Source organism: Schistocerca cancellata, chromosome 1 (assembly GCF_023864275.1).
Source record: "Schistocerca cancellata isolate TAMUIC-IGC-003103 chromosome 1, iqSchCanc2.1, whole genome shotgun sequence".
Lineage (NCBI taxonomy): Eukaryota > Metazoa > Arthropoda > Insecta > Orthoptera > Acrididae > Schistocerca > Schistocerca cancellata.
The window spans coordinates 52,544,092-52,568,580 of NC_064626.1; the positions used below are offsets into that span (position 1 = coordinate 52,544,092).

At 42.3% G+C, this 24,489-nt stretch overlaps 1 protein-coding gene across 1 annotated transcript in view; it reads right to left on the reverse strand.

The window, feature by feature from the left end:
* LOC126095178 (irregular chiasm C-roughest protein-like) overlaps nt 1-24,489 on the reverse strand; it is a 520,543-nt gene that overhangs the window by 59,150 nt on the left and 436,904 nt on the right. The window contains exon 5 of the mRNA XM_049909912.1: nt 1,074-1,263. Within this exon, the coding sequence (XP_049765869.1) occupies nt 1,074-1,263 (190 nt within the window). The remainder of the gene's footprint in view (nt 1-1,073; nt 1,264-24,489) is intronic.

Genomic DNA, 24,489 nt, shown 5'->3' on the forward strand with positions numbered 1-24,489 from the left:
CACACAGGAAGCAGAAAAACAATAGACAGACAATTAAAAAAAAAACGCCGACAGTCTGGGTTCTGTTCGCAAGAGATATAAAAAGCACACCCAGCGACAGCATGATTTCTGTTCGCAACCCTGTGGAAGGACGCACAACACCGAACACTCACGTAAACACTGCGCTAAAAGTTGGCACAAATACGACAAACTACACCCGAGAGCAGGTGGGGGAAACTGGTCAGATGACGGGAAAAAGGAGGGGGAGGGGGAAGGAGAGGAAAAGTGAAGGGGGAGGGGGGAATGAGCCAATGGAAGAGGAGGATCCATAAGAGGGGTGCGGGGTGCTGAGCAGATGGGCCAGGGATTGGGGAAGGCAGAGGAGGGGAGTATAAAAGGACTCGGGATGAGGGGGAGAGAAAGGAGATGATAGGCGGGGAGAAAACACAGGATGGAACGGGGGAGGAAGAGGGAGCCCAGGGAAAGGACAGAGGAAAGGAGGGGGGGGGTGAGGATCAGAGTTGATAGGAAGGATAAATGGAGGGAGAGAGGGCATCATCCGGGAGGGAGAGCAGATGGAAGCCACCTTGGGAAAGGAGATGTAGGGTGTAGAGATGGAGGGTAGGGGGGACACAACGGTGAAGACGTGGTAGGGGGCAGGGATGGGAGAGGAGAGGAGCAACCAGGGGGTGAGGGGGTTCAAGACAGCGGGAGGTGTAGAGGATGCGGATATGTTCGAGGAATAGGAGCAGATGGGGGAAAGGAATGAGATCATAGAGGATCCGCGTGGGGGACGGGAGGCGTATACGGAAGGCGAGGCAGAGTGCATGACGCTCAAGGATCTGGAGGGACTTATAGAATTTCGGGGGGGGGGGGCAGATATCCAGGCGGGACTGGCATAACAGAGGATGGGACGGATTAAGGATTTGTAGGTGTGGAGGATGGTAAAGAGGTGCAACCCCCACGTCCGGCCAGAGAGGCCGTACGGAGTATGTGTGACGCTTATTATCCACTCCGTGACGTGCACACAGGATCGCTCCCTGGTCGGCTAATGCGGCGCTCATGCGCACTACTCCGGCGCCGCCGCTGCTCACCTGATGCCGCCGCGGGACGTGTCGTAGTTGAGGAGGCGCGCGCCGTGCCGCCAGGTGATGTAGCCGGCGTGCTGCTGCGCCGCCGGCGCCTGGCTCACCACGCACTTGAGCTCGATGGTGCTGCCCTCCTTGTAGAAGCGGTCCTGCACCGCCGGGTCGCCCCGCTCGTCCACTATCTCGACCCGGGGAACTGCCGGGCACAAAGCGGTCATCAAAGGGCGTCTTCCGTACTTAGCAACTACCTAACAACGATTTAAAAATACAGGGTGATTCAAAAAGAATACCGCAACTTTAGGAATTTAAAACTCTGCAACGATAAAAGGCAGAGCTAAGCACTATCTGTCGGCGAATTGAGGGAGCTATAAAGTTTCATTTAGTTGTACATTTGTTCGCTTGAGGCGCTGTTGACAAGGCGTCAGCGTCAGTTGATGCTAAGATGGCGACCGCTCAACAGAAAGCTTTTTGTGTTATTGAGTACGGCAGAAGTGAATATTTTCTTATGGGGGTATGTTAAGGATATGGTGTTTCGGCCACCTCTCCCAGCCACCATTGATGATTTGAAACGAGAAATAACAACAGCTATCCAAACTGTTACGCCTGATATGCTACAGAGAGTGTGGAACGAGTTGGATTATCGGGTTGATATTGCTCGAGTGTCTGGAGGGGGCCATATTGAACATCTCTGAACTTGTTTTCGAGTGAAAAAAAACCTTTTTTAAATACTCTTTGTAATGATGTATAACAGAAGGTTATATTATGTTTCTTTCATTAAATACACATTTTTAAAGTTGTGGTATTCTTTTTGAATCACCCTGTATTTTTAAGATGCAGTTTCAGGAAGACTTTAAAATTATCTCATATCAATCCTGTCACAATTAAAGGAGTTCAGAACCTGGACTAAAACTCTCCAAAAGGAATAAAAATACAAAAATTTAACTCTTTTGGTTTTTAAATTACAAAAGAATTACGTTAAAGATGCAGCCTGCAACAGATTCTTCATGGAGTTTACAGGGTGGTCCATTGCTAGTGACCGGACCAAATATCGCACGAAATAATCATCAAACGAAAAAAAACTCGTCTAGCTTGAATTCTGCTAGTTGTAGGTTATTGGTATCATTGGCTTCGTCCGAACTATGCAGGTCAAGTGAAATTTGCTGTAATGGGTTTTTGAGTTGTATGCTAATTTATGGTATCGCTGTCTTCTTCTTCTTGGGAGGGGGGCGGGGGTATTTGTTGATGATTTCGTGTGTATCATGTTTCGGTTACTACTTGTTTGGGACGGCCCCATGATTGTTATTGTCATACATTTAATTTGCTATGGTTGACCCGCTAGATGGTGATGACATAGGTCAAACGTATATCAATACTGTTTTTTTTCAAGTAGGAACCCCCATTTTTATTACATATTCGTGTAGTACGTAAAGAAATGTGAATGTTTTTGTTGGACCACTTTTTTCGCTTTGTGGTAAATGGCCCTGTAATAGTTACAAACGTGGTATCACGTAACATTCCGCCAGTACGGACGGTATTTGCTTCGTGATACATTACCCGTGTTAAAATGGACCGATTACCAATTGCGGAAAACGTCGATGTCGTGTTGGTGTATGGCTATTGCGATCAAAATGCCCATTGGACGTGTGTTCTGTATGCTGCTCGGTATCGTGACGACATCATCCAAGTGTCCCGACCGTTCGCCGGACAGTTACGTTATTTAAGGAAATAGGAAGCGTTCAACCACATGTGAAACGTCAACCACGACCTGCAACAAATGATGATGCTCAAGTATGTGTTTCAGCTGCTGTAGCGGCTAATGCGCACGTCTGTAGCAGACAAATAGCGCGAGAATCGGGAATCTCAAAAACGTTGGTGTTGAGAATGTTACATCAACATCGATTGCACCCGTACCATATTCATGTGCACCAGGAATTGCATGGCGACGACTTTGAACGTCATGTTCAGTTCTGACACTGGGCAGAAGAGAAATTACGGGACGATGACAGATTTTTAGCACGCGTTCTGTTTAGCGACGAAGCGTCATTCACCAATAGTGGTAACGTTAACCGGCATAATATGCACTGTTGGGCAACGGAAAATCCACGATGGCTGCGACAAGTGGAACATCAGTGACCTTGGCGAGTTAATGTACGGTGCGGCATTATGGGAGGTAGGATAATTGGCCCCCATTTTAACGATGGCCAACTAAACGGTGCAATGTATGGCGATTTTCTACGTAATGTTCTACCGATGTTACTACAAGATGTTTCACTGCATGACAGAATGGCGATGTACTTCCAACATCATGGAAGTCCGGCATATAGCTCGCATGCGGTTGAAGCGATATTGAATAGTATATTTCATGACAGGTGGATTGGTCGTCGAAGCACCATACCATGGCCCGCACGTTCACCGGATATGACGTCCCCGGATTTCTTTCTGTTGGGAAAGTTGAAGTATATTTGCAATCGTGATCCACCGAAAACGCCTGACAATTTGTGTCAGCGCATTATCAGTGCATGTCCGTACATTACGGAAGGCGAACTACTCGCTGTTGGGATGAATATCGTTACATGTATTGCGAAATGGACTGAGGTTGACGTACATCATTTTGTGCATTTGTTGCATTAATGTTGTATTTATAGGTAATCACGCTGTAACAGCATGCGTTCTCAGGAATGGTAAGTTCACAAAGATACATGTATGACATTGGAACAACCGAAATAAAATGTTCAAACGTACCTACGTTCTGCATATTATTTAGAAAAAACCTACCCGTTACCAACTGCTCGTCAAAAATTGTGAGCCATATGTTTGTGGCTAATACAGCGCCACCTGTCACAAAACGAAAAAAGTGGTCCAACTAAAACATTGATATTTCTTTACTTACTACACTAATATGTAATAAAAATGGGGGTTCATATTCAAAAAAACGTAGTTGATATCCGTTTGACCTATGGCAGTGCCATCTAGCGGGCCAACCATAGCGCCATCTGGTTCCCCCCTTCAATCTAGACAAGTTTCGTTCTTTGTAGTTTTTTCGATTGACGCTTATTTCGTGAGATATTTGCCCCTGTCACAATCAATGGAGCACCCTGTATGTGGAGAAAACTCTGGAAAATTTGAAGAGAAAACTCGAGTACGTGAGGATCCCAATTGCACACGTTGCTGCAGTGTGAAAACGAATTCTGTAAACTAACCCCCACATTGTGGCTATGCCATGTCTGTGCAATATCCTTTCGCCCAGGAGCAGTAGTCACTTAAGGTATGCAGGAGACGTGTGTAGTCCGCAAGGTGGAAGATTAGGTACTGGCGGAAGTACAGCACTTAGTCAGCAGAGCACTTCCGTGCGAAGGGGAAAGATCCCAGTGTCGTGTCCTGATGTTGCGCAGAGTTTAAATCTGCAGGAAGTTTCAATGAAAAGGCTGCAACTTTGATGGACATTTGGAGATGGCCTGCAGTGATATCTGGGAGGGAAAGCTTCACATGTGAAGTCATCAACTAGGAAATAGACGTGGTTAGTTTCGTTATTGATGTATAACTTTGCTTGTCGTTTTACTATCACCAAGTTGTTCTAGATTATTACTTTTAACTATTACTCTACTTGCAGTCGGTTTCATATCAATTTTTAAATCGTCCACCATCAGTGGAATACCATCATGTTTAATAACAGTCGAACCGAAAGAAGAAGAAGTCATACATAGGAAAAAGAGTGGAACGGAGAATGGGTGCCACAGGGGGAAAATAAAAGGTGGTGATGACTGTGCATATGGGTGCAGATACTAATGGTAAGAAGTAATGAAGAATATTTATGGGCAGATAAGGACAAATGGAGGGTGAAAACCAAACTAGATATACGATCATCGGTTATTGGAAAAATTAAATACATTGAAAATCGGGGGATAGTAATAATAAGCTAACAATTTTTCTAGTAAGCTATTACAAGTTGTACCTACACTGTTCTTCTACATGTACCTACAACAGCTGGTGGAATTACAACTTCTCAGATACCTACAGCAGTTCTAAATCTTCGTCAAAATTCAATGCACAATGTATCCCCGAACACCCGGAACCCAGGACTATTGGCGCACCTGTATCTCCACATCCCACCATGTTCACATCACCAGACGCTCCACCTACTTTCTCAATGAACGTTAAGCCCCATTCCACACCCAGATGACCCAATCATTCGTGGTGTCTATCTGCACTATGAGATATAAACTACCTTAATCTTCCATGGCCAACCAAGGTTTACACTCATCATTTTGGTACACAACTCGGGTCCTACACGCCATCTCATTTCAAGGCTCTCCCCAATTGTCATTACAGTTTTCAAGACAAATAAACATTTAATCAATACCAATTGATGATTAATATTATAGTTTCTATCTCTATCGAAGTATTATATAGGTTGTTCAAAAATTCTGTGATCAAACTGACAGATATGATGACAGAGGCATCAACAGATATATTTTGTTAAGAAACATGAAGCACAAAATGCACCTTGGGTTGTGCAGATTATCCAGGTGATTGGGTGTGACTGAGAACAACGTTAAATGTGTTTAAAGTCCTTCAATGTTCATATCACTGTTACAATAAATTAAAAAAAAAGCCTAACAAACATCGGCGCAAAGACTGTATCTGCGTACCAGGCCCTACATTGTGGCGTTTTTGGTATAGGTGTAATTGATCTACTGAGCATATAGGGCTATAATTCACTTGGATTTTCATTTACTTATAGCGAAAGAATTCTAATTGGATGAGCTCGAGGACGCTTGCACACCATGTGTAGCGTTCCACGTAATATATTGCGACCCATCAAGCAGGCACTCCAGCACTGCAGGCTGTTCAGTAAGTCAATACGATCGCCAGGAGGTCCTGAAATTCCGTAACTCTATTTTTTGTGAAGAAGTTAGAAGAAGCACTACTTGTTCATCTCTTTCACCAAAGGCGTTCTTATGCATGTTTAGTGCTCTCAGTACGTGTTGCCAACACCTTGTTGCTTAACGAAATATATTTGGCTGAGCACTGAATATTGGAACACACTATATATCTATTATTGTTCCGTGAAAACACAGGAAAACGATAACTTGGCTTTTGTAGCAAGCGGGACTCTCCGCCCGTCCTCTTCATCGAATTGGTGAAGATGAAAAACACATAAATAGGGAAAAACCAATAGATTATCTACCTTCGATTATGGAAATGCCACATAATTTTTGCTTTCACCAAATCCATCACTCCCGCCAAATTGCACAAATAACATTGAGCATATTCTTAGCCTGTTGTATATTACTCTGTTACCAGTTCATCACATTCACCTCGCTTTGCTACCTATATACGTCTCAGAAACTAGCAAATATCAAATATACTCCCATTACCCTCAAAAATTACTCTCAATACAAATACCCTGCCCCGCCTACACGCCTTTGGTACGATATCGAATGATTTTACTGCAACAGACTCTAAATTATCCCAGACCTCTCAAGTCGACGGACTTGAATGTTTTCTTTCAGGTCTAGCCTACCACCACCCACAATCTTTCTCCACATCTGTAAATTCGTTTCTTTCCTTTCTTTTCCCGTTCATTTTATCCCCCCTGTCAACACGGCTCATTATTGACCCACATATAGACCTACTTACCTCCAATCCACAATCTTCCTGTAAAAATGATTCAGCTCTACACACAACCGTTCCTAACTGTTTCTCCTATCGTGTAAGCTATGTTAACTATCAAATAACTAATCATTCCATACCTGATGTAATAATATTGAGTTATGGTCATTATGATAGACACATCATATCAGAAACGACTATGTCAGTACGAAACCTTGTAAGCTATTAAAATAATCATTTGTTAAATCTATGTGAGAGATAAACAATTTATTATTAATTGATATATGTTAGACCCATTGGGTTTTACATAATATTCTTCAACCGGAAAAGGGCATGGTTACTATGGATAATGCGAATTATAAAACTGAGAATCTGTTTCTACTTGAACTAGCTGAAAATTATATATTATCAATTATTATTTGCATATAACTCTTCTCTCTCGTTTCAATAATTTTGTCATTGTAATTCCTAAGTGTCATAAATATTTTTGCTGTCCATCCAGTTCGGGAGTCATTGGAGCAGACTGGTTCTATAATAATTAATTAATGATATATTGAAGAATGAGGTACAAGAAGAAAGAGAAAAAGTTGTTCGTCATATTTCATTATACGGTGTAACCAAACTGAATGAGTTGTAATTAGTGGTTTCTATGATTTTTGTTGGAGGACATATTAGATTGTTGTCTGACTCGTCAATTATCTCTTTTATATTCTATTGTAGACTGTCATATATGAAATGCACTTTCAGATTTTACTGTAATTACATGCAAACGTTAATATTCTGGTATGCTCCTGTTGTTGTTTTCTTTCTTTAAGTACGAAAGTTATTTTACTCAGTTTCTCTAATTGTGTCTCCCCATACATCTAGAAATATATAATGCATTCTCGCATCTGTAAATAATTTAGTTTTCGTTTATGTAATTGAGATTATTGACAACACAGTTTCTTGTCTCCTACAAATTCCTCATTAAGTTTCCTCCAAACGCTAGCCTGGTTTTTGTTAGTAGAACCATGCCAAGAGAAAGGAAAAACAGTGTTTACTATAACTTTTGTTTTCTCTTTTGTATGGGAGAAAGTTGGAAGAACACAGTTCGCCTGGGCTACGGTTGCTGAATTATGCTATTTAGTGATAAACTGAAATAACTGTACTCGAAACCTGTAATCCATATCACGCTGATGCTTTCAGATTAACAGCCAACACGTAGCAGAAATAAACAACAACGTTAAATAAATAAATGAATGTATCGAGTAGAGAGAATGATAAAATTTTTAGGCTGTACTCTGTTTTCCTGACTTAGTAATGAATACACACGAAACATCGAAATAGAGATAAACAATTTACGCTGATACAGTCCTATTGCTGTGCAGTGGAACACTCTTCGAGTAATTCATCGCGAAAATAAGGTCAGTGGCTGCCATGCGAAACATTACTAGTAGAGAATAGACTGTCCACTAACGAAGAGTTTTGTGTAAGACACAACCTGGTAAACTAAGTGAAGCGGCCAGGCGCCCAGGAATAACGGATGTGAAAGTTCATGGGTTAAGAGGATATGTGATGTTATTTGAGTGATTACGATATCGAGCCAAAATCACAAAGAAATTGGCAGTATGAATCAAGATATCTATATAATTTTGCATCTCACAGGGCTCTGCGCATACACTGATTCGGTCATAAAACATCTGTATCGTCTCCTGAAGCAAGCTGGCCTGCACCAGTTGGAAGTGGTATTTGATATCCTCGATACTTGCAATGGGACGTGTGTGATATCAGAGCTGGTGCCACAAATGTGGCAACTCGGACACGTCTGTGGCTCTTGCTAGCAATGGGAGTAGCTCAATATCAAGCGGAAACTTCACAGAGACAAGTGCCATATGTGGAAGTACATTCTCCCGCTGCAAAATGGCACCATGAGGGGTCTGGATGTCTGCAACATACTATTGTGTCCTCATAATTCCCGCAGTCACCACCAGCATTGATCTGAAGTCATACTCGATGTCTTTCCACACCGTAGTGGCAGGAGTAACACCGCTGTGCATTTCGAAAACATTACAATAAAGAGACCTCTTGAAAGGTCGTTCCCATACTCAATGAAAGTGTTCTTCTGGGGTTGTGCAGGACTATGATTAATCGCTGGACATAATACGACGCCATTCACCAGCAGTCCATGATTCCTGGTCACGCCAAAACTCCATACGCAACAGTTTGTCTTGCGGTGTCTACGGCAGCTTACACCTGGTATAGTAATGCCCTATTTCTGCAGCTTCTAGCCTCGGATCAGATGGCGGAATGACACAAAACGTAGCAAGTTGTCCGTTACTTGATCTCGGATGGCAGGCGTAGATGTGAAGACCTCCCTTATGATTGTCTGATGTGATCGAACGTAACCTTCAACACAAATATGCACCACCGCATCCGAATGCCGCATAAATCGAGATTATGTCTACAAGTGAAACAGCAACAAGCCACAAGTATGCTTTAACAAGGTTTATTTGGATCAAACCAGGAGGAAGTGACCCAAAAAAAGATATGAGGTAACACTACTGTGGGCGGAGCTTGTTAGTACGCATTTCTGCCGCTACAGCGCAACTCATTACCAGTTCAGTGCCGCCTGTGTTGTGGACTTGGCTAGTTCTGTTCACCTGCAGTGATTGTTTTTTCTGACGGCAAGTTTAAGTGAACAGCGTGCAGCTGTGAAATTTTCCTTTTTACTGCGTAAAAATGCTGCTGAAGCTGTTTTAATGTTGGAAGCATACGAGTGGTTTGCTCGGTTTAAAAATAGCGACATGTCGATTGATGAAAAATGTCGTTCTGGGTACATATCAACTGCCCGAATCGACAAATATATTGAAAAAAAATCGAGAGCTTGTGCTCACAGACCATCGTCAGACAATTGATTAACTGTCAGAGATTAGTGGATTGTCTTGGAACTCGGTTCAGCGAATTTTAACGGAAGATTTGGGAATGACGAAGGCAGATGCTAACGCACCTGTACCCACAGCTATTCATGTTAGTTTTTGGCTAAAAATGGCATGGTTCCGTTGCTCCAAGCACCTTATCACCTGACGTGACTCCGTGCCGCGAAGAAGTACGGACAAAACGAAGGAGGAGCTGTCAGCCATTTCTAAGGATGACTACAAAAAATTTTTCGAACAGTAGTAGCACCGGCGGGACTAATGTATTAGTTGTAACTGAGAGTATTTTCACGGGGATAAGGTTATTTTGTAAACAATTTCAAAATGTATAGCTTTAAAAAAATAATTCCGGTTGTTTTTTGGGCACTCTCTCGTATGACTGGTTTCGGGTGTTTCGTTGCCAATCCCACCTCAGATGGTTGTTACACGTTTCGTTTTGTTTTGTCGTTGGGGCCTCGTTTTGTATCCGTTATAGATTTTTTGCGCTAAGATAGAAAGAAAACAAAAACCGCTTTCCGCCTGTTGTACTGCAGCAAACCCTTGTAACGGATACAAAACAAAACAAAACGTGCAACAACCATCTGAAGATGGGTTTGTGGAAAGAAAACAAAAATTAAAACAATAAAAGTCCGGAAACGGTTATGGTTCGATTGAAATATAACTTGTCAAACCGTACGTGTTGCTGATTACTGTTTCAGTTATAAACCTTATCGTGTTATAGCCATGGTTCTCAAAACGTCAATTTTGACAAACTAGAGATATTACGTGATTCGACCAGCTCGCCAAATGGAGACACGCAATGGTGTCACTTTGAAACTCTGTCAGTTGCTGGTAACACGGTCTCACATGAGTCCCGTGGCATTTGCGTGTCCTTCATTGTGATCATTTGACATCTCATGCTGTTCACGCCCCTTTTAGACTGTACTAAGCACTTTAACAACACTAAAAATGAACAGTGCTAATGCACTTTGGTGGCCGTTCTAGTGCCGTAGACAGTTGCTACTCTAATCATTCATATCTCCACGTGTATGTGTAGGAAGACACTGATGTCCGACCATGTCTTCTAGTTGTTTCCCTTTTTTGGTTCAAAAATGGCTCTGAGCACTATGGGACTCAACTGCTGAGGTCATTAGTCCCCTATAACTTAGAACTAGTTAAACCTAACTAACCTAAGGACATCACACACATCCATGCCCGAGGCAGGATTCGAACCTGCGATCGTAGCGGTCTCGCGGTTCCAGACTGCAGCGCCAGAACCGCGCGGCCACTTCGGCCGGCTCCCTTTTTTGTTTTTACAAGTATGCGTGTGCCACATTTTACACGAAACAGAAAAAGTTAAAGCAATGAACACCTGAACCTACTAAATGTTTTGCTATGGGAATACCATAAAATATTCATGTTATGGCTTTCGTAGCGTATCACCGGCCTTTCTAAGAGCGAGATTTTGTTGTTGTTGACATATTTACATTGTGGATAGCGCGTCTCTGCTGATATCCATGAACGCATTTCACAGCGAAAGTTATATTTTCAGTCAGCGAATAATACCTTAATTGCTTGCTGTTTCCGCATGTTCCACAAATAACTGCTATTTTTCATACGAAACGAGTCCTCACACTCGACCTAGGTGGAGGATCGAAATGAGCCACCACACATGGAATGTCTGTTTACAGAGTGACATGGTGCTCAGTGGTCCCTCAATCCAGAGGCATTTGACCCTAATCTACACTATAAATATCTCGACCAAAATTGTTCAGCTTTCGACAGCAGCTCCTTCTGTCATCTTCTTCACCGCTAAAAGTAACCATAGAGGACATATCAACATGCTATAGCCCGAAGTTAACCATTAACACAGAGAAACGTCAGAAAATGAAGAACCTGTAACAAATGTGAAATGAAGTGTCTCTTGTGTGAGCCATCTACGATGCCAACACCAACAAATAAACTGATACATTAGATGAATAATCTGAGAAATTAAAAATTGAAGACTACAGATTTAGTCAAAAATCAACATGTATAATTATGGTACTAACAACTCATTATTTTAATTCACAGATTCACATATGTTCACTCCAGGAGCTTCATGTGTTGCTGCTGTTGTTGAGTGGTAATAGATAAGTAGACTGTTTGATCAAGCTCTCTACGCTATTCTATCCTGTGAAAGCCACTTCCTCTCTGGATAGCTATTACCACCCTCGTCCAGTTCGAGTCACTTACGATAATCAGGTCTTTGTCTCTTTCTACAATTATAATTGTAGAAATTATTACACTTGAGACCTGTGTCATTACTAAACTGACGATTCCTTCACACTTGACGAAGTGTTTTGTGAACCTGTCTCTTATTACAGTAAAGTTGTCCATTAATTCATTTAACTCAGCAATTAGATTCAGTATCATTTCAATAGCTGCCCAACACAACCATCTATTATTCAATATTGTTTTATAGTATCACATTGCATAGGTGTCTATTACCTAGCTGCATGTATTGCTTGTCGTTCACATTTTACTTCCATTCAGGGTTACACTACGGAGAAATACCTTCCAAACAGACTTTCTAGTATATTAATTTCAAATTGTTTGAAGATTTCTTGATATTTCTTGTGTCTCAGTCCCATTACAAAACGGCATATAACTACCTTTCTGGTGCCTTTCCATTTCTCACAGCCAAAATTCTTGTCACCTAACATATTCCCATTTTTTCCCTTTTTTCTGCATATTAATCGATCGGTTGCCCCATCGCTTAACGATTTTCGAAAATGTGAAAGAGTTGTATCTATGCTTTCCGCCTCACTGATCTCAAGTTTTCTAAAAGTCTGTCACATTGTCATTCTGATACAGGATCCAGTATGTCTTCTGTATGACTGGCTTTTCTTCTTCTAGCACTTAAATTTTACAGTTGACAAATCTCTCTATTCAGTGACGCTTATCTTGCTGTTGCGAATCTGTAGTTAATTCTTTCTCATCTTCTGGTGTTATTAGTTATTTTACGGCCCATGTATCAGAAATCTTCTGCTATTTGTAGTTTATAACTTTCTAATTTCATTCTTCAGGTTTCCCTGAATGAACTCGACAACACTACGATAATCTTATTTTTCTTTTGTTGATTAATATCTTATAACCTCCCTTCAAGCCACTGCCAACTCTCTTCATATAATGTCCCAAGTCCCTTGCCGTCCCTGACTCAATGTAGATGGCAGTCTTTAAAGTTATTATACCCTCATCCAGAAAACCAGTTCCCTTTCCAAATATCTCCTTGAATCCTTTACCGTTTTTTCAGTATACTGATTCAATACTATGTCTTATTACTTCTCAACTACTGCTTTCCTTTCATATCTTTCAACTCTTACAACTAGTTCCTTTACAACCTGTGAGTGAACTTTCGCTACCCTCATAATTTCAGTGTCGTCATTCCAATCAACACTGTTGTGGTGTTCGTACTGTAAGACCTTGGGTACACACACCATCAGATTATTTGACTTGTCGCTCTAACGAAGTACGCGAGTGTCAGCTATATGTCTCGTGGTCTTATCGTGGCGTGTTTATCTTCTGCCGTTAGGTCAGACGATAGAAATGCCACTTGCACGCTTAGAGTATCAGATTGACGGTGACCAACTTTAAACAGAACTTGATTAATTTTCACACACATTTATTAAAATAATAAAAAATATAGTCATTACGTAACTTGTTTCTGGATGCTGTTTACAATTGACAATCTGAAGTTCCTTTGGTCTTGGTACGTTAATCTTATTCTCACATATCTCTGATACTTGACAAACTGTCTATTCATTTATCTTCATGGCTATGTACAGGAATATGGTAATCTTATTAGGCGCAGACTGAAACTTTACTATAGACTGATACAGACAAATGCAGACTATTGCAGACTGACTAATCGGAGGACTCGTTATAATACCTCGCGCGTTCAGGTATCACTGCGCGAGTGTGATCCGCGAGGAGAAAAGGTTCTACGTTAGCAGCAATCTCATTGGCTGCGTTACATATTGATACGCGGATCGGCGAAAGCAGAATTTGGTCCGTCTTTATGGCAGCGCGATCTCGTAGTGCGGAGACGGACGAACGCTGCGCCTGCGCTGTTGTGCTTAGCGGGGCCCGCTCTAGTGGGAAAGTTGTGTACGCGCTGACTACGCGGAACTACACTCCTGGAAATGGAAAAAAGAACACATTGACACCGGTGTGTCAGACCCACCATACTTGCTCCGGACACTGCGAGAGGGCTGTACAAGCAATGATCACACGCACGGCACAGCGGCCACACCAGGAACCGCGGTGTTGGCCGTCGAATGGCGCTAGCTGCGCAGCATTTGTGCACCGCCGCCGTCAGTGTCAGCCAGTTTGCCGTGGCATACGGAGCTCCATCGCAGTCTTTAACAATGGTAGCATGCCGCGACAGCGTGGACGTGAACCGTATGTGCAGTTGACGGACTTTGAGCGAGGGCGTATAGTGGGCATGCGGGTGGCCGGGTGGACGTACCGCCGAATTGCTCAATACGTGGGGCGTGAGGTCTCCACAGTACATCGATGTTGTCGCCAGTGGTCGGCGGAAGGTGCACGTGCCCGTCGACCTGGGACCGGACTGCAGCGACGCACGGATGCACGCCAAGACCGTAGGATCCTACGCAGTGCCGTAGGGGACCGCACCGCCACTTCCCAGCAAATTAGGGACACTGTTGCTCCTGGGGTATCGGCGAGGACCATTCGCAACCGTCTCCATGAAGCTGGGCTACGGTCCCGCACACCGTTAGGCCGTCTTCCACTCACGCCCCAACATCGTGCAGCCCGCCTCCAGTGGTGTCGCGACAGGCGTGAATGGAGGGACGAATGGAGACGTGTCGTCTTCAGCGATGAGAGTCGCTTCTGCCTTGGTGCCAATGATGGTCGTATGCGTGTTTGGTGCCGTGCAGGTGAGCGCCACAATCAGGAGTGCATACGACCGAGGCACACAGGGCCAACACCCGGCATCATGGTGTGGGGAGCGATCTCCTACACTGGCCGTACACCACTGGTGATCGTCGAGGGGACACTGAATAGTGCACGGTACATCCAAACCGTCATCGAACTCATCGTTCTACCATTCCTAGACCGGCAAGGGAACTTGCTGTTCCAACAGGACAGTGCACGTCCGCATGTATCCCGTGCCACCCAACGTGCTCTAGAAGGTGTAAGTCAACTACCCTGGCCAGCAAGATCTCCGGATCTGTCCCCCATTGAGCATGTTTGGGACTGGATGAAGCGTCGTCTCACGCGGTCTGCACGTCCAGCACGAAAGCTGGTCCAACTGAGGCGCCAGGTGGAAATGGCATGGCAAGCCGTTCCACAGGACTACATCCAGCATCTCTACGATCGTCTCCATGGGAGAATAGCAGCCTGCATTGCTGCGAAAGGTGGATATACACTGTACTAGTGCCGACATTGTGCATGCTCTGTTGCCTGTGTCTATGTGCCTGTGGTTCTGTCAGTGTGATCATGTGATGTATCTGACCCCAGGAATGTGTCAATAAAGTTTCCCCTTCCTGGGACAATGAATTCACGGTGTTCTTATTTCAATTTCCAGGAGTGTATGTACACAACAGTTGTGAAAATCTTTCTCTAAATCGATACATGCCATAGACGTTGGTTCTGAGATAAGTGGCAGTTTCATTTCAGCATAAGGTGTCCCTACATTCTACCCTATCTCCAAGAAGTTATGGTTTTACCACTCATTGCACTCTTCTATACATACCATATAGCTAGAATGGCCTATTAAACTAATGGTTCAATAAGATTAAAAGCTCTCAGCACCTGCGTTATTGGTCTTGGCGTTATTACATTACCAACTAAGAATCTCGGATTTCCTGAGTGTGTATGTGTTCCTGTCTTCTATTAGACCATATTCTCCATCCCTTCTCTTTGTCCATCTCCACCACCTACCTCCTCTCTCCACCATCTCCACTATCCTCTTTCTTCTTCCTTCTGCTCCTCTCTCTGTTCATCTCTTTTCCCTTCTCCCTGCCATCCTACTCCTCCTCCCTCTGCCACCCTGCTCCATCCCCCTGTTTTTTCCTCTTCCACCCACCTCTAATTCCAACTCCTCCCCCTCTCTTTGTGAATCTTCTCTTCCCTCTTTCTCTGTCCATCTTCTCATCTCCCTCTCTCTGCCCATATCCTCCTCCCTCCTCTCCCTGTTCATCTTCTCCCCTTTGATATTTGTGTTCATCTCCTCTTTTCCACTCTCTAAGTCCATCTCTTCCTTTCCCCTTCCAGTTCGTCCTCCCTTCTGTCTGTTCATCTCCTCTTTTCCACTCTCTAAGTCGATCCTTTCCCCTTCCAGTTCGTCCTCCCTTCTGTCTGTTCATCTCCTCCCCCAACCTCTTTGCCCGTCTTTCCCTCCCCTGTCTTTGTCAAACGCCTTCTCTTTCCTTTCTCTGCCCATCTCCTTCTCTCCCCTCTCTCTGTTCATTTCCCCCTCCCCTACCTCCATCCGCTCCTCCTCCTATGTATACCTCCTCTTTCTCCCTTGCTGTCTGTCCATCTCCGCATCCTCTCTCCACGTTATCACTAAAGCTAAAAACTCCTTCCTAACAATCCATGAAGACCCAACGGTACGTACCGGCCGCCGTGTCATTCTCAGCCCACAGGCATCACTGAATGCGGATATGGAGGGGCATGTGGTCAGCACACCGCTCTCCCGGCCGTTTCTCAGTTTCCGAGGCCGGAGCCGCTACTTCTCAATCAAGTAGCTCCTCAGTTTGCCTGTCACAAGGGCTGAGTGCACCCCAATTGCCAGCAGCGGTCGGCAGACTGGATGGTCAGCCATCCAAGTGCTAGCCCAGCCCGACTGCGCCTAACTTCGGTGATCTGACAGGGACCAGTGTTACCACTGCAGCAAGGAAGTTGGCCCACGTTATCACAGTCACCTCAATAAGAGGCTAGCAATTCTTACCCCCACAGTATTTCTTTCCAAATTCAAACTAATATGTGTACCACAGTTTGCTGCAATATTTACATCAATTAGGATGAGCTTCTTGTCAATGGCTTTGCCCATGTATAAACATGTCAGTTATATGCGATAGATATTTAATATAATTCACTCGAGACGTACACACATTTCCCTTGAATGTATAGTGAATTTCGTCCTGCAGTTTCATTTTCGCTCAGCTCATTGTTTATTACAACTTACCTTCTGAAATACATGCTGTCCAGTTATATAATCTTGCTGGTACGTATGTGCGTACTGTCTGCGAAATATGTTATGAATAGAACTGGTAGTAAAGAAATAATAAATTATAACTTCAGGCACGTTGCGGCAGTTTCTAACCTCATTGCTTCTGACGTCACATCTCCTAATCCGTCTGTGGCAGAATGATATGTGTTTGTAGGTAGATTCAGCGGTGAATGTGGATACTGCCTTTGAAACGTGTTGCGAATAAAGTAAAGTAAAGAAGTAACAAATTAAAACGTCTTGCTTGTTGTGGCACTTTTACTGCATGAATAGCGAAAATGCGATAAACTTTCTTCCTTCGATCATTTTACGCCGGTCGTCAGTAAGAAAATGTTTCATGAAGGTTTGAAATTATGTGTAACACGTGTTATAAGTATGTCCTCTCATTCTCAAATCATGGTTGACTTTAGTATGAGTATTCTGCATTATGATCTACACAGCTTTTCCACCCCCACCACTCATATAGGTGGGTGTTCTTACCCCCGTAGTGATTCTTTCCAGACAGGAAGTGATATGTGTACCAAGTTTGGTTGAAATCGTTCCAATGGCTTAAGAGGAGGTGTAGAACACACATACAAGGATACAAGTACTTTTCTGTAATTTATGTGTATTATTTAATTCGGAGGGTATAAAGCCCACTTCATATATCTTCCATATCTAGTGAACGGCTCCGTACAGGGTTGCAGTACAGAGAAATACGTTGGAAACAGACTTTGTAATATATTAATTTCAAATTGTTTAAATATTTCTTGGTATTTCTAGCGTCTGACTTCCGTTACAATGTGGAACATAGTTGCCTCTCTCGTGCCTTTCTATTTCTCGGAGCCAAAATACTTGTCACCAAACATATTCTCAATTTCTTCCATCCTTCTTCACATTATCCCATCGGTTTCCACATCTCTTACTGATTGTAGAAAATGTAAAAGACTTTTATCCATGCTTTCAGTCTGACTGGTCTAAGTGTCGTTTCGTACAAGGAGCTTGTATCTTTCCGGTGCTTCTATAGGTTTACATTTCCCCTCCAGTAATTCCTGATGTGCCAATCTGCACTACATGTAAACCTGGCTGTTTCGGATGTCTATCTTCCGTTTTGCCTGAATCATTTCAGCATTTTCAATTTCTCCTCTCATTAATCACAATCAATATCTGGTTGGTTATCGTACGATTTCTACTGGGCCTGTCTTTTACCCTATTTGAGGCTCTGCGGCCTCCACTATTCCACCTCGGAAGGTTACCCATTCATCCTATACTGTATCCTGTTCCCTTCTTTCAGTATGTCGTTACCTAATACTCCCTTCGATGCGGTGAGCAGCGACTGGAATTTTCAAGTAACCGGACCACATTCTCTTATTATCCTATCTTTATGCTTCAGTTTTAATCTTCAATTCATAATTTGTCTGACTCGTATGCAAGCTATAAGTGACATTCAAAAATCCGTTTGAGTGCTTTGCTGCAGTGTATTGACAACACAGTCTACAAGCACCGACCCAGTTTTCCGTAACAGTACACAGTACCTCGACTTGTTTCGTTACATGCGTGGCAGCACACGTGTAACTATAAAGTACTAAATGTGAGGTTGTAACGGAACATCGTCACTTTTATGTTCACATTTTGTGTTATCGATAACTGACACGATTAACTGAAGATTATTTGATGATGATTAGGGGAAATAAGTGTTATCAAACCGTTGTAAAAGTACATTGAAATTAGTAACTCCGCTTTGATATTACCGTTAAATATTTAGCGATTTAAAACTATCGCATCAGTAAAAGTCTGTTCTCTTCCTAAGGATATTATATTTTGTCGTTTCGAAAAGAGTATTGTTCTGTCATGGAAATGAGAGAGGCATTAAGGCTGAAGACGGTCAAGCTTTCCCCTGTGTCGTTCCACTTGGAACCATATTTTCTGTGAGGAAATATGTGCAATGGGCTGCCCATTACACGGGGTCGAGATAGGGTTGGCAGGGGAGCCTTGTAGTTACCGTTTTGTAAACGAGGTATTCAGCAGATAGACTGAATGGTAGAGGGAAGCCTTGAGATCATGTGTTGGTGCACTCCGTCAAGATATTTTGTGCCAAAATTGGTACAATCTAAGGACGAAGGCAATAATTAGCACTTCCGAAAAAAAAATAAGTCGCCTGAAGTCCATGGCTTCAATAGCCATGGATACACGACTTTTACAGACCAAAATATTGTGTTGCAAGAACGACACCATTTCACTCTGAGAAAGCTTACCAAAGGTAGTCATTATGGTACTGTTTGTTATACCTGATTAATAAGAGAGATGAGGAATCTGCGGAAGTACTTTTGCATTATGTGCTCAACATCACTATTTCTGACAAGGGAAGCTACAAATAATTTATTTCCTTATTCTTGAACAGGAAGACAGGGTTGCGTCACCAAAAGCTGCAATCAAAAGTGCTTTTGATTCAGTATATTGATAGTTAATCATTACAAGTTTACCTTCTTATTTCAAGTACCTAGTTTTAATTTCTCTAAATCCTATCTTAGAATTACATTTGACAGTGCGGAAAACCAACAATAGTAAATGGTACGGTTGTCTGGTTTATTAAAATAAAAGAGTGGAGGTACACAATTTTAATGGATCACACTATACGGTATTTGATTAAATTTCGCATGTTTTAAATAAATTACCAAAAGTCTCAGGATTGATGTTGCCTCACAGTAATGACTGTTACTAACTCTATTTTTGTCTTTGTAACGGCTGTAACACAATGTTTGTAAAGGAAGAGATTTAAGACCTCGTTAGTTTCACTCCGGAACAAAATTCTATAATTAAATTTCTGGAATTATAAATTTATTATGTTTGAAGTTCAATAAAACCACTCAGTTTCAAAATGAATCCCTTCGGAACGCGGAATGCGGTATCACCAAGTCTAATTACTAATAATCAGGAGCAAAGTTCACAAGGTGATTTAATATTGATTCCTGATCGAGTGGTAAACGCTGTCACTGCTTATTTTTGGGAAACATTAATTAGCAGAACGATAATTATAGGTAACAGTGAAGTGAAGCGTATACTTTGCTATGGGGCACAACGACCTCAGATTTTGGTCACTAAACTTCCGAGAAAAAAATACGATGGCCTAATTAATAGTCAGACAGGTACAAACGCGGTTAACATCAGTAAGAGTTACTCTAATATATTGTTCATGGTGTAATATTATTAGTGTTAGTACCGAGTTTCAAGTTATACGTCACAACAGACAGCCAGTATTCAAGCAAGATCACACGGCTTAATAGGCGAGACACACTCAATAAAAGCGAATAAGCGGACGCTATAATCACGAATAGAAGAGAGTGTAGGGACGTTATAAGGTCCTTAGGAAAAGTTTTTGATTTAGAATCATTATCTGACTTCGTCTTCGGGCCTTAAACTATATTACCATTTGACAGTGCAAATAACCTGACGTATCAACATTGGTGTGTTCCTTCAAGCCTTTCGTGGTACATGTCAGTAAATGTATATGACGCCACTGACCTTCGTTGACAATTTTTTCGATTGTGAACTGGTAATGTTGCAATGGTACACTGTGATTAACACATCACTGTGAAATTGTATTGTCTACAGTTAGTGTAGAAAGCGAAGTATAAAGAATATGCAGAGAAATCAGCCGGATTAATTAAATTGTATATTGGGCCAGTATTTATGCATATCAAAGGTACTTCTGTTTATAGAGCTTATATTCGAGCTCACGTTATAATGGAATGGCTGCAAAGCTCTGGCAAAGACTACCAGAAATAAACTGGCTGATTGTAGGATTCCGTCAGTTTCTCCATTCGCCTTTTAGGAAGGGACTGAAATACGAATACAGCTAAACAATTTTCAAAATTAGACTCTAGGTATGCGCTGGACCTTTATATGAATTTTCCAGCGACGATTTGGCTCGTTAATTACCTCTTCTCTGCCAGCTAGCTTCTTCTTTAACAACTCCGTTCATTCACATTTCGTGGTGCGCTTTGCTAAAAATATTATCACGTTTACAAACGAGCGTGGAGCTCTCGGAACGAGAGTTAATAATTTTCTTTACTAACTTTAAACTCCAAAATGCACATTCGACAATTTCTAGGATTTGAGCAAGTCATGATCATAAAATGCGAAAGCAATTTTTCAGCATAATGTGGAATCACTACGATATTCATGGAGGTAAAGGTTGTTGAAATTTAAGGTTGTCTAATTAATATCATCCCCCCCATGAACCATGGACCTTGCCGTTGGTGGGGAGGCTTGCGTGCCTCAGCGATACAGATGGCCGCACCGTAGGTGCAACCACAACGGAGGGGTATCTGTTGAGAGGCCAGACAAACATGTGGTTCCTGAAGAGGGGCAGCAGCCTTTTCAGTAGTTGCAGGGGCAACAGTCTGAATGATTGACTGATCTGGCCTTGTAACATTAACCAAAACGGCCTTGCTGTGCTGGTACTGCGAACGGCTGAAAGCAAGGGGAAACTACAGCCGTAATTTTTCCCGAGGACATGCAGCTCTACTGTATGATTAAATGATGATGACGTCCTCTTGGGTAAAATATTCCGGAGGTAAAATAGTCCCCCATTCGGATCTCCGGGCGGGGACTACTCAGGAGGACGTCATTATCAGGAGAAGGAAAACTGGCGTTCTACGGATCGGAGCGTGGAATGTCAGATCCCTTAATCGGGCAGGTAGGTTAGAAAATTTAAAAAGGGAAATGGATAGGTTAAAGTTAGATATAGTGGGAATTAGTGAAGTTCGGTGGCAGGAGGAACAAGACTTTTGGTCAGGTGATTACAGGGTTATAAATACAAAATCAAATAGGGGTAATGCAGGAGTAGCTTTAATAATGAATAAAAAAATAGGAGTGCGGGTTAGCTACTACAAACAGCATAGCGAACGCATTATTGTGGCCAAGATAGACACAAAGCCCATGCCTACTACAGTAGTACAAGTTTATATGCCAACTACCTCTGCAGATGACGAAGAAATAGATGAAATGTATGACGAGATAAAAGAAATTATTCAGGTAGTGAAGGGAGACGAAAATTTAATAGTCATGGGTGACTGGAATTCGTCAGTAGGAAAAGGGAGAGAAGGAAACATAGTGGGTGAATATGGATTGGGGGGAAGGAATGAAAGAGGAAGCCGCCTTGTAGAATTTTGTGCAGAGCATAACTTAATCATAGCCAACACTTGGTTCAAGAATCATAAAAGAAGGTTGTATACCTGGAAGAAGCCTGGAGATACTAAAAGGTATCAGATACATTATATAATGGTAAGACAGAGATTTAGGAACCAGGTTTTAAATTGTAAGACATTTCCTGGGGCAGATGTGGATTCTGACCACAATCTATTGGTTATGAACTGCAGATTGAAACTGAAGAAACTGCAAAAAGGTGGAAATTTAAGGAGATGGGACCTGGATAAACTGAAAGAACCAGACGTCATAGAGAGTTTCAGGGAGAGCATAAGGGAACAATTGACAGGAATGGGGGAAAGAAATACAGTAGAAGAAGAATGGGTAGCTCTGAGGGATGAAGTAGTGAAGGCAGCAGAGGATCAAGTAGGTAAAAAGACGAGGGCTAATAGAAATCCTTGGGTAACAGAAGAAATATTGAATTTAATTGATGAAAGGAGAAAATATAAAAATGCAGTAAATGAAGCAGGCTAAAAGGAATATAAACGTCTCAAAAATGAAATCGACAGGAAGTGCAAAATGGCTAAGCAGGGATGGCTAGAGGACAAATGTAAGGATGTAGAGGCTTGTCTCACTAGGGGTAAGATAGATACTGCCTACAGGAAAATTAAAGAGACCTTTGGAGAGAAGAGAACCACATGTATGAATATCAAGAGCTCAGATGGCAACCCAGTTCTAAGCAAAGAAGGGAAGGCAGAAAGGTGGAAGGAGTATATAGAGGGTTTATACAAGGGCGATGTACTTGAGGACAATATTATGGAAATGGAAGAGGATGTAGATGAAGACGAAATGGGAGATAAGATACTGCGTGAAGAGTTTGACAGAGCACTGAAAGACCTGAGTCGAAACAAGGCCCCGGGAGTAGACAACATTCCATTTGAACTACTGATGGCCTCGGGAGAGCCAGTCATGACAAAACTCTACCATCTGGTGAGCACGATGTATGAGACAGGCGAAATACCCTCAGACTTCAAGAAGAATATAATAATTCCAATCCCAAAGAAAGCAGGTGTTGACAGATGTGAAAATTACCGAACTATCAGTTTAATAAGTCACAGCTGCAAAATACTAACGCGAATTCTTTACAGACGAATGGAAAAACTGGTAGAAGCCGACCTCGGGGAAGATCAGTTTGGATTCCGTAGAAATGTTGGAACACGTGAGACAATACTGACCTTACGACTTATCTTAGAAGAAAGATTAAGAAAAGGCAAACCTACATATCTAGCATTTGTAGACTTAGAGAAAGCTTTTGACAATGTTAACTGGAATACTCTCTTTCAAATTCTGAAGGTGGCTGGGGTAAAATACAGGGAGCGAAAGGCTATTTACAGTTTGTACAGAAACCAGATGGCAGTTATAAGAGTCGAGGGGCATGAAAGGGAAGCAGTGGTTGGGAAAGGAGTAAGACAGGGTTGTAGCCTCTCCCCGATGTTATTCAATCTGTATATTGAGCAAGCAGTAAAGGAAACAAAAGAAAAATTCGGAATAGGTATTAAAATTCATGGAGAAGAAGTAAAAACTTTGAGGTTCGCCGATGACATTGTAATTCTGTCAGAGACAGCAAAGGATTTGGAAGAGCAGTTGAACGGAATGGACAGTGTCTTGAAAGGAGGATATAAGATGAACATCAACAAAAGCAAAACGAGGATAATGGAATGTAGTCAAATTAAGTCGGGTGATGCTGAGGGAATTAGATTAGGTAATGAGACACTTAAAGTAGTAAAGGAGTTTTGCTATTTAGGGAGTAAAATAACCGATGACGGTCGAAGTAGAGAGGATATAAAATGTAGACTGGCAATGGCAAGGAAAGCGTTTCTCAAGAAGAGGACTTTGTTAACATCGAGTATAGATTTAAGTGTCAGGAAGTCATTTCTGAAAGTATTTGTATGGAGTGTAGCCATGTATGGAAGTGAAACATGGACGATAACTAGTTTGGACAAGAAGAGAATAGAAGCTTTCGAAATGTGGTGCTACAGAAGAATGCTGAAGATAAGGTGGGTAGATCACGTAACTAATGAGGAGGTATTGAATAGGATTGGGGAGAAGAGAAGTTTGTGGCACAACTTGACTAGAAGAAGGGATCGGTTGGTAGGACATGTTTTGAGGCATCAAGGGATCACAAATTTAGCTTTGGAGGGCAGTGTGGAGGGTAAAAATCGTAGAGGGAGACCAAGAGATGAATACACTAAGCAGATTCAGAAGGATGTAGGTTGCAGTAGATACTGGGAGATGAAGAAGCTTGCACAGGATAGAGTAGCATGGAGAGCTGCATCAAACCAGTCTCAGGACTGAAGACCACAACAACAACAATTAATATCAGCAGTCAGATCTGTCCATTAGATGGTTAGAAGACGAAAACAACAGCCAGCAATAAATCCTGGTCCCTTTTTGCTTCTTTGAATAACTGCACTAAATATAAATCTTAAAATAACAATGTAATTTCACACAGATATAACTTAATGCTCATGTTTACATGATGGGTGCGCCTTTT